The 18,885-nt window shown below is 38.9% G+C and overlaps 1 protein-coding gene across 1 annotated transcript in view; it reads right to left on the bottom strand.

Moving 5' to 3' along the window:
• ush2a (Usher syndrome 2A (autosomal recessive, mild)) overlaps positions 1-18,885 on the bottom strand; it is a 195,942-nt gene that overhangs the window by 167,582 nt on the left and 9,475 nt on the right. Inside the window, exons 3-8 of the mRNA XM_018726893.2 lie at positions 14,121-14,256; positions 10,620-10,683; positions 10,153-10,447; positions 9,146-9,330; positions 7,014-7,235; positions 4,079-4,172 (exon numbers count right to left, since the gene is read on the bottom strand). Of these exons, the coding sequence (XP_018582409.2) occupies positions 4,079-4,172; positions 7,014-7,235; positions 9,146-9,330; positions 10,153-10,447; positions 10,620-10,683; positions 14,121-14,256 (996 nt within the window). The remainder of the gene's footprint in view (positions 1-4,078; positions 4,173-7,013; positions 7,236-9,145; positions 9,331-10,152; positions 10,448-10,619; positions 10,684-14,120; positions 14,257-18,885) is intronic.

Below are 18,885 nucleotides of genomic sequence, written 5' to 3'. Positions count from 1 at the left end.
AGGCCAGTCTCTCTTCTTCTCCATTTTCTGTCAAAAACTCTGGAACATGCAGAATACAACCAGTTATCTGCGTTCCTTGCCCAGAACAACCTCCATAATGCCTATCAGTCTTGGTTCAAAGTTGCCTCCTTTTCCTCAATCATCATTCATCTCAACCTCTGTGTTCCACAAGACTCGGTGCTGGGTCCCCTACTGTTCTCCATGTACACCTCTCCTTGGTTCACTCATTGCCTTTCACAGATTCTTCTGTCACTGCTATGTTGATGATACTTAACTCTTCTTCCCTCAACACAAAGATGCCATAACCCAGTCCTGCATAATACTGGCAGTATTCACCCTTGTCTCACAACAAACTCTACAAAGCTTCTCATCCAGGTCATGGTGATATCTTGTTTGGACTACTGCTACTCTCCAAGCTGGCCTCCTGGCTTCCATCATCAAACTTCTCCAGCTGGTACAGAATGCAACTGCACAAGTTTTGTTGGACCTACCAAAGCATTCCAAAGTATTGCTGCTTGTCATCTTTCTCTGTTGACTTCCAGCAGCCACCCATATCAAGTTCAAGATTCTGATTATGGTCTATAAGACCATCAGTGGATCTGTTCTGTGGTACCTACAGGACCTGATCACTTGCTACACCTTAACCAGACTGCTACGTTCTTTCACTTCTGGCTGCTTGGTGGTCCCACACACAACAAGAGGTTCAAAATCAAAAACTTGAAGGTTCCCAGTTCTGTGGCGGAATGATCTCCCTCTCTCAGCAAGAACTGCAGAATTCCTCTCAATGTTCAGAAACAGGCTCCAAAAAAATCTCTTTCAGACTCACTTCTGTTTCGATCCTGTACCTACATTATATCATTTGTCCAAAATACCTTTGCATTTCCTAATCACTCTGCCAGTTTAAACAGTGACATCAGGAAAACAGTACTTAAAGAATCAGATCTGCAACTATATCTCTCTCGCTCTCTGTTTGTGAAATGTACTTTTGTTTTCGCTGAGCTGTATGTCACTTTGAATAACTGCATCTGCTAAATGAATTAATGTAAATGTAAATGTAGAAAGCCAGATTCACTGGATAGCCTATCTGACAGCGCACTGGCTGCTTGAGCACTACAGTTGTTGAGAGCTCACGGTGGAGACGGATGACAGTAAATCCCGCAGAATGAACCTACAGACACTGATCATCCTGACATCTGTCGGATGACTTCTGTTACTTTAATGTCACTAGAAAAATGTAATGGGTTAGCAGTGCATTTGTCATTTCCAGTACCATATTTAATAGAGCACAGGAAATTAAATATTAACTATCTGTATGTCTTTACTTTATCCTGGAACATTTCACAGACACATCCACTTAGGCATGTATATTTGTGCAAAGGCACTATAAACTATTGTTCCTTTTATATCTTTCAATAAGTAATGAGGGCACAATACTTAGCTCTCTCATATTAAATGTTCTCATTATATATAAGTTTATACTTTGTAAAAGGCAGCAGATTGCAGGACATGAACTTAGACCTTGAAGGTTGCTATGCTACCTTTGTGCAAGCTACTTAACTTTAAATGCTCCAGTAAAAAAAGCAGAGCTGTATAAATGAAAAGACCTTGAAAGTCACTTTGAATATAACTGTTGGTTCAACAACAAAAAATAAGCAATGCAATCACACTATGAAGGGTTTTGATCTGAAGTGCTGACAAGCTCCTGGTATCAAGGAGAAAATGGACAGATTCTTATACTATAGACCCTACAATCCACCTATAGTGAGTAAGCAACAGAGAGAAAGTGTGTTTCACTAGTATATGAATGAGTGACTCATTGTAAGTCACCTTGGGTGAATAAGGTGTGGGGTGATACTACTACATAATGTTCATTAGAAAGCACCCTTCTAATTAAAAAAATGTAAATGGGCTTTGTGCTGGGTAACATGCAGGGTAACACGAGGCAATGCCTAGACCTCTTTCCAAAAGGAAAAAAGGAATGGCATGTTCTCTGTTAGGAAGTATGCAAAAATTACTTGTCCTGTGTATCCTGGGGTCCTGTGAGATATCCATTCACACATACAAACTAACCTTATCAGACACAAAGTAATGTGGAAACAGAAATGCATTATGAGCACATGTCATCTGCAAGTGGATGGCTAGGGATTTGTATGTTAAATCTAATGACACACTGCTGTGGTGCCTAGCTGACTGTTAAAATGCTAAATATAGTCAAAATACTTGGACAATAGATTCGGGAGATCAGATTTGCAAGCACTAGCCAAAAGGTGTATTTTGTGTTTTCTGTCATTAGCCTGCAAAAACGCAGCACATACACATTGCTCTGCATGTGACTATATTTCAGGAAATTACTATATTTTAGGACATGTTGCCAGAAAATAATTAATCACTTCTCTGTCACTGACCTTAGCCAATGAACAGTTCGTTCATTCAGCAAACTACCCTGATACAGTACTACCTATATTCAGTGAATTTACAGCTATATGTTTCTTACTGACTTCATATCATACCATAAAAATCTTGACTACACCTGTAGCATTTTGCTGGAGAGTAGCAATGTATAGCACTGTACTGTTTCTTTTCGCATTCATACAGTTTTATGCTAGTTTTCTAATTTATATTTTATGTTGCAGTATATACCATATGATAGTGCAGCAAGTAGTGCTGGTGCTTCACAGCTTGTGGTCTGTGATTTTGGATGTGGCTTGACATCCATCTCTGTCTCTGGAGTTTGCATTTTCTGCTAAAGTATGTGTTAATTTCCCCTAGTTGGTCCACTTCCTCCCACATTCCAGTAAGATGTTTCAAGGGAACTATTCAATCTAAATTGTCCTAGTCTGTGCTTCTGTGACTGAATATATAAGTGTGTGATTGACATGCAACAGACTGACTACAAGACTGTCCAATCAAGGGTGTACCTCACTTTACACCATGGGCTTCCTTAGATAGGTTTTTGCCACTACGAAGCTGAACTGGATAAGTAGTTACTGTATATCAGTGGGTAGCAGCTCTTAAAGTGAATGAACACTGGCCAAATGATCATTTGGCAAGAAATGACCATTCAAAATGTAAATTAAAAGGTAAAGCTAAAATCCATATATACACTGTGAAGGAAAACTGAATACCAAATACCGATCAAACTCCAAGCTAGTACAATACCTAGTACTTACAGCTAAAATTGTCTTCACAATTAGTGTATGGTATTTGTCTGCACAGTAAGTTTCACTCCCCTTTGAAAGGTAGTGTAAATCTGAAGAGCATTTTGATATTTAAGGGTTAATGTGCTACACTTACCCCTTTCTTTTTCTCCTTTATTTGGATATGGTCATTTCTTGTTTCAGTAAAAAAATAATACTACAACTCACCTCAGTGAAAGCTGTATCTTAAGGTGAATAATGCATGTTTCCCTTTAAATAATTCAACCTACCAAACATCAAGTTTAAAAGTTTAATCTTGAGACATTCTGTCTATGTCCTATACTAGACACTGGGGGTATATTTCTGGTTCTAAGTGCAAATTTTGATAAATTAAATCAAATATACGCAGTAAAGCTAGAGATCAGAGTATAAGAACATACAGATAAGACTTTAGCAGCTTAATGTGTTTAATTAGTCAATTAGCTCCATAAAACAAATACAGTACCTTCATATGCTATGATTACAGTCCATTTCTATTAGTTGCCTTTATTTTTTAACTATGCACAAAAAAACATAAGAAAAGCATACCTTCCAGTTTCCAGCTGAAAAAATCTACTTTCTGAAAGACAATTTAGTGCCATTTTGTCATCAAATCCAGCTCTGAGATATAATTACCCTGGCTGAATCAATCAGGACAACACCTTGGGGCTGATGGGGTAGAAAGATAAAAGTGGCACTTGCTCACAGAACCAGCTTCTCTTCTTCTTTCATTTTCCCTCTACCTTTCTACCCAAGCCTTCAGGAAATTCAAGAGCAAAGTGGGTGACAATTTATTCAGGTTTTATGAGGGCCTATTTTGGGTCCTGTGCTCATTAAAGAAACTTTTACATGTCATTAAAGGAGTGTGGTTAATTAATAAGGGCGTATCCCCGGGGACTTACATTATCTCCCTGTGTGTGGCTCTCTGGAAGGCAGAAGCAGCGATAGGGCTGGCGGCTTGTGTCGCAGTGGTCTGCATGGCCATGACAATTACACCTATAAGCACAGAGAGCTTGAATCAGAGAGTCAGTTACATGCCACTCCACTAATGGGGGAGGAGCCTGTAACAATGATGGTATAGTGAGGGGGATGTACAGGGTCTCTGTCATCCTTTTTCATAAATGCCACCTGAAATACTAGCTGCAACTTGCAAAACATGAAGATGAAACTAGACAGGTCTCTCCTTTCGAATGTTCCTCTCATGTGATGCCGTTCTAATCGTTCTTAAACATTAAATGCTCGTCAGCACCTCCCCCGTACTCATGTCATAAGTAACCTCATTGAAAACTGCATTCAGATGGCCCTCATACATGCTGAAAATAAACATGATCAACACAAAAAGAAAGGACGAAAGGGGGCTACACAGTGATTGCTTTGGGGTTATTACCGGAGGAGCTTAAAGCTGACACTAATACTCCTAGACGTTGCCTGACACCCTGTCGAAATATCTCAAAGGCAGAATTTACACTCATTTTAGTCCTGTGTGCAAAGACATCAACTTGCAGCTATACAAGGGTTTGAACTGCCAGTCTCCCACAGGGGAAATCCAGAGCTGTTTACTGTTCTCTTTGTCTTACTATCATGACTGTCTCTGCACCTCAAACAAGCAGCCAAGGAGGGAAAGCAGAGAAATCTCTGAAAATGCTGAAGGAGGATGAGATTTCACAGCGTCTAAATCTTCATTTCTCTGCATAGCAATAACCAGTGCTTAATTAAAGCAGCTTATTGCTTAACACAGGAAGAAAAGAATGAATGACATTCTTTCTTAGTGCATAATGACATGATTACCATAGTGGAAAGAATGATGACTGCTTAATGAAGGTAAATACATATGGACACAAGATGCATGTACCTGAGAAAAAAAAACCTCAAAGTAAAAAAAAAAATCTTCAAATCCAAACAAAAGATATGGGGGAAGCAGAAACAAATTGGTCTCCTGTATCCTGCAGATCAAGAATACATTAACAAGGAGTTTTGCTTCTTGCATAGAGTAAAATACACCATTTTCAGATGTGACTATGAAGAATTACAAAGAGATAATCACACAACACAAACAGCAACTGAATTCTGACTTATTCAAAATTGCTACCAAGAGAAAATCTAGAGGACCTAGAGTCCTGATGGAATATTGTACAGGTAGGAAATTTATTTTGACTATTCGATGTACCTGACTCAGAACTGTTGTGCTTTCTCGCTGATACATTAATTTGACCATTTCTACCTTATAACTGTAGTTTCACTGACTACATTCTCAGTACAAAAGCATGTTTTACATTTTTTCAAACATATTCAAAAGATAAGAAAAATGTACTCCATTTTGATAAGTTGATTAAATATCTAAATGCACGTTAAATTAAAGTACACTTAAAATAAATGTCATACAAATAGTATTCTGCATATTTTAAGAGCCAGTGTATATTAGTGTCATTTAAACAGAACATTATAGTGAAATATACTGCTGGATGGAGCACTAAATAAATTAAACAAAAGTTCTTTAAAGGAAAATCTGTCAGAAATTAACCAGCCCACGTCTCCACTAAAAGATGTGTATTCACTTGGCAATAAGACTACAGAATATTTCAGACCAATGCTTCTGCATTTTAACAATTCACTGCAATGATAAACAATGACCCACAGCATAACTAATAAAGCTCACTTTCCAGACAGACTGCAGCTATGTTTGCTTCAAATATTCAAAGCAGCATACATATGGTTATTTAAACGTGATTCGAGTAGGCATGTTTTTAGATGTGTAATTAGTCTAAGGGGGGGGTGCAGTGGCACAATGGGTTTGGCCTGTGCCTGCTCTCTGGTAGGTCTGGGATTCGAGTCCTGCTTGGGGTGCCTTGCGATGGACTGGTGTCCCATCCTGGGTGTGTCCCCCCCAACCACCCCAAAACCGCCCCCGCCCTGGTTCCAGGTTAGGCTCCGGCTCACCGCGACCCTGTTTAGGATGAGCGGTTTCAGACAGTGTGTGTGTGTGTGTGTGTATGTGTAATTAGTCTAAGGAAAGAAGAAAAATGTTTAAACCCATGTTTGGGATTATAATGTCAAGCCCTCATCGTCAATGGTTTGATCCCAAACTGGTGGAGTAGAGAGGGAAATAATGTAAGCACTGATAACACAATAAATTATATTCAGTATTTACAGAGAAAAGAAAAGGCCTCCCAGCTGGAGAACTGTGAAACAGACACAAGACACACAAAAACTGCCCCATAACAGCTAAACTAACTATAAACAAACACATTACCGCCCATACAACTGTGTCAGGTGACAAAGAGAGTCAGACCCGGTTACCCGCAGCCTTTGTTCTTATTCTTTCTTTTCTCTGACCTTTGATAAATATCTAGAGCAATGGAGAGATCAGGTTCACTTTCCAAAACATTTTTGCTAGAGCTCTGTCAAGAACAAGTTGAGTATTTTTTAAACCAATGTCAGCATATATATTGGGGAATGACTAAACTATGAGTAAAAAACTCTTACTTTTCTATGATTAGTTTTATATTATGTGCTACTGCAACAAATACATTGGTGTAAGTAAGCCATTATGATTTTATAAGAAATGCTATCATGCTTCTTCTGTAAACACAACCTTAATCACTAATGGAAATTCAGTATATGTTAAGTATTACCCTTTAATAGCATAAATATCGGTATATTTAAAAATATTGCTCAACTTGGGTAGGTATCATAAATGTATCAGTTTTTATATTGTCTCAGACAACATTCCCCAAACTTTATTTTTAAAAGTTTGTCTTCAATATGTTATTGGTGTTTAGCTGAAGCTGTTGGTATTAGAAGTACAGAAACTGTGCTTGGCAATGAACTTGTGCCTACCTGCCACTGATGGTGATTTCGTCCACACCATAGTACCTATGGCGGAAGTGCACATGGGGTTCTCTGGTGTGGTACTGGCCCATGAGGTGGATCCTCACCTGGGCGGCCTTCACAAAGTTTTGCAGGGCTGGTGTGTTGTAGAAGTCATTGTATCCCGGCCGCAAGTTAGGCTCTGGAGTCAACAGGCTGAATGTCACATTCCCACGTGAGAATGGAGCTTCACTGCACAGGAAGGGACCAGAACATCAATCACACATTCACCAGCACACAGAGAGCATGTCGATAGCTGCCTGGCTCATCACCTATGTTAACAGCATATGAGAGACCTTCTCAGGTTCTAAGAACTCTACTCTGCTCCTCCAGAGAAGACAGGTACATTCTCTACTGCATTATTCAGTCACACCATACAAAATTACACGCACACATTCCCTATGTAAACTCAACAAATAGCACCTTTTCCCCAAGTTTAAAAAAGAAATACAAAATCGAACAGAATGAGACATAAAAATACAGGACACAGGTTTCAAAAAAATGAAAAATTATTGTGAAAATATTGGCAACGGCAGCAAGAATAGGAATATTAGATAATTTGTCAGGATCTGAAAATCAAAAACTAAATTTGTATTTTGTGGCATAGTGCAGAAAAGAAAGTGAGACAAACACTGCATTCACTGTGTACCTCTCACAGGACTATAGCTCATGATCTGTAACTTGATGCTCACTCACACTGGCAGTGCTTGGTGCCTGTCTAACTGGCCAGCAAGCAACAACTGACAAGAACTGTATGAGATGCCAGGATGGCCTGGGGACTGACATGTCATTTCTCTGAAATCACATACAAAACAGCCAAGGTTTTGAATGTGACAAATATTCCTCACAGTTGTGGTTAATGAGGTTCACAGAAACAGACAGACACAGAGAAATTTTGTTGCAAACTATCCAAAAGTTACAATTACAGTTCTTAACATCAGTTAATATGCTGTATTTTGTCACACAATTTTGAATAGTTTAAAATGTTCAATTATTTTAGTAGCAAAAAATGAATCATAACATTAAACACATTTGCCATCAAGCTTTTCTGTAATACTTACCAGCAACAAACAACAGTTCTTGTTCGCATTCATTTACACCAAGCCTCCAATCTGTCATTTATCTAAATTTGCCTTAAATTATAAAAAATGGTTTTCTGCAATTAATATTTATTGTTATTTGTGTTCATGAATCATGTTGTGTCATTATTTTAATACGCTGGGTTCGACTAATAAAACAAACTGCAATCAGTGGAATTATTTCCTCTATAAATTTATTTAAATTATTCATCAACTGATTAATTGACAGTGTGTTCTTAATGGAAACGCCTCAGATCCGTCCTGAGGAGCACTTCATATCCGTTTAATTTCTCCTCTACTATAAGAAATTTCATGAATTTTTCACACGGAATTTGACCGATTAAAAAAAACTAAAAACATCAGGAAAAATCAGGAAAAGCACAAAAAACTGAGTGCAAGCTTTTAGGTACAACCAACATTATTTTTTTGTGTTTAAGAAATGCACAACAAAGAAGACAGGCAGCTGAAATGTTTATAGATAGTACCTGTTTTCCTTAAAACACTTTATTATTTGACATACTATGTCTTAGATATGCCTCTTTGTAAAGGCATGTTACAGCAGGCTTCCCAAGGACAAAACATTATTTGTGGATTGTAAGTGTCAGAAACCAAAATATTCAAGAATTTAAATTTACTTTATTACCCCAAGGGTTGAAAATGTAATATTTATATACCAGACAATTATTTTATAAACATTACTGTGGAGACTTTTTACTTATACTTGTATATATATTTAGAGCACAGCTGTCATTGAAGAAATGAATGGTATTAGTTAAAAATGATGTTATCAATTACAAAGAAAAAGTATGTGCTTAAACTTTCAGAAAAGAATACTAAAATAAATAATGAAATATAGAAAAAATTTTGAACTCAAAACATACTGCTGAAAAGTATGAAAAATAAACCTGCTAATTACAAAGACTGGCCACTAAAACTGGCCATATTAACTGAAAGCAAATCCATTGCTGTGTGTTGCACTTTAATAACAAACACAGGAAGTGCCATGACTGAAGCATGTGGTACCTGGGAAACTGAAGGCAGTTGACAGAGTCCGGCCGCTCTAACAGCCCATTGTTCTCCATCCCAAAGATGCTGCAGTTCCTGGCGAAGTACTGCCAGTCTAGCCAGTCAGAGCCACGGCTCGTCCGTCTTTGAATCCGCACCGCTTCAGGCTGCGGGCTCAGGAACTGTAGGATGACATAGAAAACCTGCAAAAAGTGAAGCGTGGAAATGGATGAAGGAGGAATGTGCGTGAAGCACTAAAGAGCGGTGGATAATCTATTATCTGCACCACTACAGTCAAAGCGCTGCCAACGCTGCGAGCCTCTTTTCACTGTGAAGAGCAGCTTGAGAACCTTACTGTTTTGTGCTGTCACTGCCATCTAATTCCAAAGGTTTGTAAAACTGGTCAGCGCTTTGAATAGCTAAAGCGCTTCTCAATGGCAGGCCTCTCAGTTTAATCTGGAAAAACTGAGCAGAGTTGAGAGGGAGTGCGCAAGACAGAATTCGCTGGTTACATGGCCCAAAATCTACAGTTCTTTCAGACACTGTCTTTACTCTTCTGCTTAAATCCAGCTGGTGATTTCAGAACTTGCAAGACACAAAAACTGTGTCCGTTTTGGTGTGCTTAACTGAAAAGGAGATAAAACCAGTGCTTCAATCTAAAGATTATCCTTGAGAGAAACACAGGTGCAGCGAGAAAGATAGAATGCAAATACAATACAGTCAGATTATTTACACACAGACGGACAGTGTTTCCCCGCTTTACAAAGGTAATGTGTTCCTGAAAAACCCTACACAAGGAGAATTCCGCTAAAAAGAAAAAAGGTAATTAACATGAATTTTAAAGGTAGAAATTTTTATGGATTCTTGAGCACCAGAATTGACACCCATTTATGCTAAGATAGAACCAGTCCCACAACACAATATAATAATACAGTTTCCGTTCATTAATTAAATCACTGCTAAATTTCATCACTCTGTATCTATGAGTGCCAAAGAGATTATAGGTTAGTTCAACTGCACCTTACCTGGTACTCTCCATTCTGCAGGTCAAAGCTAATGGTGATACCCTGGTCCAGCTGGTCCAGGCTGGAGAAGACTGATGACACCCAGCAGGTACCAATGTCATTGTCATTGATGTAGTGGAGGGGGTGGGCATCTGGGCGGAGCCGCAGGACACGGTTGTTGGTGGTATCCTCAGCATGGTTGGGGATGCAGTAGCGCTCCACTAGGGGGTGCACTCTTGGATGGCTGGGGGGACAACGGCATTCTGCCTGGGTGTGAAGGTGTGGCATTTGGCCTGAATACACCTCCACTATTTCTCTAAGATGGAAAACACACGGCACACATACATATAAATGTATTCATATGTTTAAATTTGATATACTATAATTTTCATGCTTAACTGTTTTTACACAGTTGACACATGCATTTAAGTATTTCTGGTCTTTATTTCCATGAATGCTTATCAGGTCTTTAAAAGCATGTCACAGACCTGTTAGTAAGTGTCACTGGATAAAATCTGAAATCCTGCATCCTTCCAATGAACTGATTGAGCCCTAGAAAAGAAAGGTCAATGGCACTTACTGCAGACAGTTTGTACTATCCATAGAAACCACCGGATTAGCTTATCAGTACCTTTATTTCTGCCACAGACACACTTCTAAGGCGTCTGTCTTTTTCACTTGTATACAGTTTCAGCTCATCTTCAAGGTTAATACACAGTAGCTCTTACACAAGTATAATAGCCTGATTCTAGCGATATCTATTATCTCACTTTGTATTTATTTATTCATTTAGTTGAAGCAGGTTCCACAGTGGTTGAAGCAAGTGCATTATGGACTTTAATAACTCCATATATATATATATATATATATATATATAATATATATAAAACTGATATAAAAATCTGTATATATATACTATATATATGTATAATACATACACAGACACCCCTCTACTTACGTAAATTTGACTTATGTAAATGCAGATTTCCGTAAAAAATTTCCTGCATACACATTATTTAAGGTCAGCGCTTATGCAAAACATCTAAAATACGTTAAGCGCAAGTTGGCGTAGCCATATTTTTTTACCCATTCATTTATTCACAATGCCTTGTGGTAAACGTGGACTTGAAGGAAAACGAGAACCGTCTTGCAAGCGTACAGCAATCAGTTTGGAGATGAAATTGAAAATAATAAGGAAGTATAGGGTGGACACAGATTATCGTCTATAGCACGGGAACAAGGTTCAGCCGTATCGACTGTGAATACGATGAAAAAAAATCATCCGCAAGGAAGGATGCTGCACGTATAAAGGAGCACATGACAGGAACAGCTAGCACAAAAACAACAATAACATAGAAACATCAAGGTGCAGTAACTGAGGTGGAAAAGTTATTAATGTTATTATGTTGAATGGTGAGGATCTGACATATGCAACTTGCAATGTCGATGTATGTTGCATATAGATGTGCATTTATTTTAATTTATTCATTTAGATGAGGCTTTTCTTTAAAGGGGCTTACAGTGCTATGCTACTAATTTTTTTTTACTTATTAACAAATAACACACAGGGATACACAGACACAGTGGTCAGTATTTAAGTTACACCTTGTACTGGATAGGACCTCTTTTGTTGCCATAGTAGCACAAATTCTGAAACAAGGTGCTGAAGACATTCTAAACGGTTGTTGATCCATGCTGGATTGACAGCTTCACACCATTTTCAAGATGTTTCAGTAGGAAATTCATTCTGCTAATTTTGCACTCCATCTCATCCCAAAGATGCTCTACTAGTTTGAGAGGAGGGACTGTGCTGGCATTGGAGTAAAAGCTTTGTGACATGGCACATTCTCTGGCTGGAAGTATCAGCCTGAGGAAGACTTAACTGGTTTTGAAAGGATGCACATACTCACCAGCAATGTTTTGGTACCTTACTGGCATTCAAACAAGGCTTATCTGGCAATGAAAACATTACAACACCACCACCAGTCTGTACCACTGATATCAGCCAGGATGGGATTTTTTTTTTGTTTTTTCACGCCAATTTTTGACCTTGTTATCCGCATGTCGGAACAGAAACTGGGATTTGATAGATCAGGCAATGTTTTTTTTTTTTTTTTCCAGTCCTCAGTTGTCCAGTGTTGAGGAATGCATGTCCAGAGGAACCTCCTCTTTTTGTTTTGAGCTTACCTGAGATAAAACCGACAATCTTTCGCTGCTTTTGCTCATCTATTTCAAGGTTTAAGTATTTTGTTTAACGCCTTTTTGGACACCACTCTGCACAGAGTTGTTGTTTTTCCACCCCCTTCCTGGTAGATTTAAAGAATTTGACCATTCTCCTATGATCTCTCTCATTAACAAGGTGTTCTTGCCCACAGAAGTGCAGCTTAGTGGAGGTTTTTTCTTAACTGCACTATTCTCTCTAAACTTTTGTAGAGAGAAAAAATTCTTGGATTGTGGCTCTTTCTGAGATGCTAGAACATCTACTTCTGGCACCAACAATCATACCTTGCTCAAAATCATTTAGATTGCATGTCTTGTGCTTCAGTCCTGCTCTCCAGTGGGTCTGGGGCTCGAATCCCGCTTGGGGTGCCTTGCGGCGGACTGGCGTCCCGTCCTGGGTGTGTCTCCTTCCCCCTCCGGCCTTATGCCCTGTGTTACCGGGTTGGCTCTGGTTCCCCGCGACCCCGTATGGGACAAGCGGTTCTGAAAATGTGTGTGTGTGTGTCTTGTGCTTTCTAATGCTAAGTTCAAAAGTAACCTAATCTCTGGACACACTGAGCTGCAGCCATTTGAATTTGGTTGTGATATGAAGTGTTAAGATGCATGTGTATGTATGTGGTTTATGTATTATATATCACATTTTATTGCACTTAATAAAATACAATACAGAATGGGGGGGCGTGGTGGCGCAGCAGGCTTGGCCAGGTGTGTGGCGGGTCTGAGGTTCTAGTCCTGCTTGGAGTGCCTTGCGGCAGACTGGCATCCGGTGTGTCCCCTCTCCCTCCAGCCTAGCGCCCTGTGTTGCTGGGTTAGGCTCCAGTTTGCCGCAAACCCGCTTGGAACAAGCAGTTTCAGACAATGTGTGTGTGGTACAGAATGAAGGGCTAAAGTAATATTATAAGATACTTTATGAGAACCATATAAGTCTCTGCATTAAGTCATTAAACTCTTCAGTGGGGTAGGTCATTATTTCATTGCAGAGTCATTAGCTTCTTATTGCTGCAGAAATTAAATATAAATAAAATTAAATAAGAAAACTGACTAAACTAACAGGTCCAAAGAGCATTTCATCTTTTCTGCAGACATATGGCTAAAGGGGTCAATGAGAGATCAGCGCATGGGAGCTCTACAAGAGTTGCGTGGCATGGAAGCTTCTCTTTTGATTGGTGGTTTCTTTTGCAGATCCGCAGCTCTCCACACTGCAAGTTCTCACTGCAGCTGCCAGGCCTTTCTTTGTCAACATCTGGGAGAGCGAGACATGAAACCCAGACAACCCAGAGCCCTGGTTTTGGATCCGGCACTCTCTTCCATGTTAACAATTGTCACAGATATAGAATAGACTATTTCTGTAAATATAGAGACTATTTTTGTAAACAGCGTTAAACATAAGTGAAAAGGGCTGACAAGTATTATTTGGGTAAAAGTAAACACTGAAAATACTGAGTGAGGGAAAACCTACTGTCATGTGCACATATTATCTGATGTTTGATACTTTACTGCAAATAAGAGAGGCATTTGTTAAAACTGTATACTCACTATTTCTCTGTGATGTACTTCTATGTACTTACATGATTACTATAAGCTAGATATATAAATATCTGTTACTAAGTAAAGAATTTACATTGCACCATGATGTTGTGTGCTGACTGATAATGTATATTGTCTTGGAAAAACCAGTTATTGAAGATATTGTATTTTTCTCCTCCTTACTTTACACAAGTGCCAACCAAGCCAATATTACCAGTAAATTTTGTTTTAGATTATCTTACCATTAAATGTCTGTCCTATCCTCATGGCTGCATCGGTGATGAGATCTTTGATTGGTCCTGGCAGAAACTGTGTGTCAAACGCTGTGTTGTCTTCCTCCAGGCCATTCAGGAAGAGACTGATGCTCGTATCATGCACCTGTGACAGGAGGGGACTCGGTAGGCATTCCACTCACTCTTTGTATGCATGCTACTCCAGAAAATATGACATACAGATGTAACGCTCCCTGTGTATGAACACTGGTACATTAATTTTTGCACAAAGAAAAAAGGGAATACCCATGAGCCTGTTGGTGAATTAACTTCTGTGCTGGCTTGTCCTTGCATCTGCTGTAGATGCTACATAGTGTTGATTGATCTCATTAATTTAATATGATGACACATTGCTCTTTAAAGCAAGATTCAAATTATAAGGGAAAAACAGACAGAAGGACACATCCTCCAAAACAAAAGACTGTCTAATTCAACCTTATATAGTATGGAATTTGTTCACATATTCAGCACACAACCTTTGTACTATGACAGTAATTGAGATTTCTCACCAAGCGCTTGCCTAAACTGCATGACTTCAAAGGCAGTCCATAATAGGTGGTGAAATCAAACTTCAATTAATATTATTGAGTTGGTTATAGTAATGCTAAAAATGGAATATTATGTATTTGTATACAAAAAGACTGCACATCCCATATTCACCCATATCTGTAATTTTACACTGTAATGTATGAACTGTCTTGCATAATAAATGGAATTAGGTAAAGGTAAAACTTGAGATATAGTGAGCATGCCAGAGTATTTTGAACATGCCGCACAAAAGCTTCTAAATGTTTATTGTTTTCTGAAACGAAAAAATAATTATTCCAAAGATAAAGAATTATCTTAGTCCCCAAAGTTTACCTCAGGTGATTAGAAAAAAAATCTTCAAAAGCATATGTCACCACAAAAGACAAATGCCCCAAACTAAGAATATTTAAAAGAATGGTAAGATAAGCACAAACTCAATTGCAAGTTCCACTCCAAAAAAAATATTTATGGGTCTAAACTTTAATGCGCTGTTCCTATCCTGCCTGTCTACTGTGTACCGTGCTCTACAGATAAAGTCCCCTCCATCGCATTTGTATGTTCTATCGCTGCTGCCTTTTAGAAGTTAAAAGGTGCTTGGAAATGAGTCTACCAAAAAATTCCTTTAAGATGAAGGCAACAGGAGACAACTGTCTGTCTGGAGGATACTTAAGCCGAAAGACTTTCATGACGGCTGATTGAAGACTACGGAGACCACTCTCGGAATCTCAAACCAGCCAATGACTCGCTGCATGAGATCTGAGGCCACGTCAGAGTGATGTAAATGAATTCTGAAACTCTTCACCCTATTTAGCCGCTGTTTGGTCCTTTGAAATCTGGCCCAGTGCTCCATTGTCAGTTTTTGGGAGCAGACTTTTTTCTTCTTTCTACTCTCTCTTGCAGCACTGTCTGAAATATGTTTTTTATGGACACCATCTAGGTCCACATATCATTTGCAATTGCCAATCTGATGACATAAACTGGTCTTAAGAATGCTACAGCAACTCAAACATTCAGATCAAACCAAGAGGCAATTGTGCTTGATGAGTTCTGAATAAATAAATAAATCAGGAGTTCTTTGGTCCTGGTACAACATGAGACAGCAGGTAGTGTAGTAGTAGTTGCTGTAACCTTGCAGTCAAAGGACCTGGGTTCAAATCCTACCTCCTGCTGTGGTAACCCAGAGCAAGGTATCTTGCCTTTTTTGCCTCACTGAAAACTATGCAGCTGTATAAAGGGGTAAACAATGTTAAGTGGCTTGCTTAGAACATAAACCTAACATTGTAACTCACAAAGAAAAGCAACTAAATGAATGGATAACAACAAATCCTAAATGATGTACACTATTCAGGTAGCCCTGAGTATTTTGGTCTTGAGATTCTGCAGTTTGATGGAATATGGATCAATTTACAACATGACAAGATGAGTACAAAGTTCATTCCAAGATGAATTCATTGTTTTTAAAACCTGTTCCACAACACAAAAGTAAACAGGCTACTCAATCCAAATGTGAAATAACCCAAAAAATGAAATCAGAACATCAATGGGACACTTCATTCAATGCCATATGTTCAAAAGACATATCCTCCTGTTTGTGAATGCCTGAGATCAGCCTCTGACTGTAGGCCTTCTAAACAAGGAAGGACAGACATGTTTCCAACAGCCTGGGGAAAAAAAAAAAAAAAAAAAAAAAAAAACAGATTACTACCTGGCTACTGTCTCTGAAAAGCTTTTAGTAACTTACTGCAGAATGATGCTGACATTTTAAAAGCCATTCTCAGCTTTCAAAATGATAAAACAGCAATGCTGATGAGCACAGGATTTGCCTGCAGTGTACCACAATACCACCAATTCATTTTCCTCCTTATGTAACAATGTTCATTTTAGAATCATGTCACCTTAGATTTAACTGATCTGGCTAAATCACTGTTGTCATATACTAAGAAAAGAAAAGGTAATGGTGACCGCTGATTCGGGAGATCATACGAATAATTTTTCAACATAAAGCCATTTTCCATCAGATAATTTATGTAATAAATAAACTGTTACACAGACGGAAAAAACTGAAACACTTGGGATGACTGTGAGTAGTAATTAGTGTTTACCAACAACAGACTTGAGTGTTGCCATTAAAGTGTATTGACAGCAAACACTAAGTAGAAGTTACGTGTGATTTAGTATTGCAGTCAGGAGCTGCAAATGTACGCTATGGGGGGGGGGGGGGGCATATTGGCTAAGAGTAAATTTGCATTTATTCATTTAACTGACACTTTTCTCCAAGGAAACTTACAATGTTAAGGTATTTACCCATTTAAACAGCTGGGTAATTTTACTGGAGCAATTTTAGGGTAAGTACCTTGCACAAGGGTACTACAGACAGAGGTGGGGAATTAAACCTGCAACCACTAAGTCTAAAGGCAGTAGCTCTAAACACTACACTACCAGCCATCCCTAATATTTACACATGATTTGTTTCAATTTACAGAGTTAAAGTGTTTAATATCACAAATTAAGAAAAAGGCTATTGAAACATTAAATGCCTGAAAAAGAACAACTTCTGATATACCCCTGAAAATGAATATTCACTCTTAAATTGTCAGTTTTAAAATAACAAGTTGGCCTCAGCTGAATGAAATGCAGCACCTGTTGCTTAACATTGGTTGCATTTTGTCCTGTTTTACTTGTCTCCATGTACACTTAATCTGAAACTAAAAATGTGGTGTTCCTCATGAGCAATTCAAAATAAGAATGCTTCTCACCTGTTCCATAGAATTGGTAGGCAATGGGGCTTGAACCAACAGCCTTCAAGATGCAACTCTTTATTTTTTATTTGATACACGAATAAAATTGTAAGTCACTCTGGACACAACATTACCTAAGCAATGAAATAACAAAAATAAAGCCCAAAACCTTTTATTACAGAAGTTATTGGCAGTGCTTTGATTGCACCATCATATGATCTGAGGTCACTTTCTTTCATTCCTGCTGGTGCTGCTGGTTGACCCTGTAACCTCACTTTCACAGTGTTCGAGTGGTACCTCTGACTGTTCCTTTTCCCATGTCTTTACCTCACAGCGCTACTTTGTGTGCTTGGACTGAAATCCTATCACTTGACATTAAAGGAGAAATTCCACCTGGGCAGCTGGGCACCGATTCTTGAGTCAAAATTAATGACAAATGTTAAAATTGTGAGGGGGTGTGGTGGCGCAGTGGGTTGGACCACAGTCCTGCTCTCCAGTGGGTCTGGGGTTCGAGTCCCACTTGGGGTGCCTTGCGACGGACTGGCGTCCCGTCCTGGGTGTGTCCCCTCCCCCTCCGGCCTTACGCCCTGTGTTGCCGGGTAGGCTCCGGTTCCCCGCGACCCTGTATGGGACAAGCGGTTCTGAAAATGTGTGTGTGTGTATGTGTGTTAAAATTGTGTACAAAATCATGTGCTCCTTTTTCATCTTACAAACGCTTTTCACATGAATGAAAGAGTGAAGTAATTTTTCCTTTTGTTAGTCTGGTGCTGGATGCTGTTGGCTACACTGTGCTGTACAGTACTGTACCAGAAACAAAGCCTGTATCTGAAAACATTTTTTTAACTCAATATCAATGTGCCATCACTGCAGCAAAAATTCACAAAGTAAGAAATAATGTTGAAGGTGGAAACACATAGAAAACAATATATAAACACATAACAATATATTCCAGGCTTAAATTATTACACAGCACATTAATGGATTTGCTTCTGGTACAACATACCATACAAAGTTACAGCTACAGTTAGGAAACAGCAAACTGGTGTTGTTACATCTGGTTACCATTGATCCCTCTTGATTAGAAACTTCTTTCTCCTCCAACAAAGCAATGCCCAACTAGCTCTGCTAACCCAGCCATTAAAAGAGAAAATAACAGCCCTCCTTTGCACCACAGTAGGAACAAGTCCATCCTGCTTGAGTGACAAACCATTCCATGATAAAACACTTTCCATTTCGGTGGGAGAGGAGCTGTCACGGGCACAGGAAAATATTCTGCTAAAGATGAGGGTATCAGCAGAGCAATCCCCCTTTAACAGCTCCACAGATAATGGCAGGAGGCAGCCCCTCTATCGGCGAAGGCACGAGGTGGATGTTTTATTTATCCCTCGTAACCAAGCCTCTTGGTGACTAACTCTTATCATTTAAATGAAGCAAAAATGTTTACCTATTTGCAATTTGTTACATTATCA

Source organism: Scleropages formosus, chromosome 15, assembly GCF_900964775.1.
Source record: "Scleropages formosus chromosome 15, fSclFor1.1, whole genome shotgun sequence".
In the NCBI taxonomy this organism is placed as follows: Eukaryota; Metazoa; Chordata; class Actinopteri; order Osteoglossiformes; family Osteoglossidae; genus Scleropages; species Scleropages formosus.
This window is presented reverse-complemented; position numbering and strand designations above follow the sequence as displayed.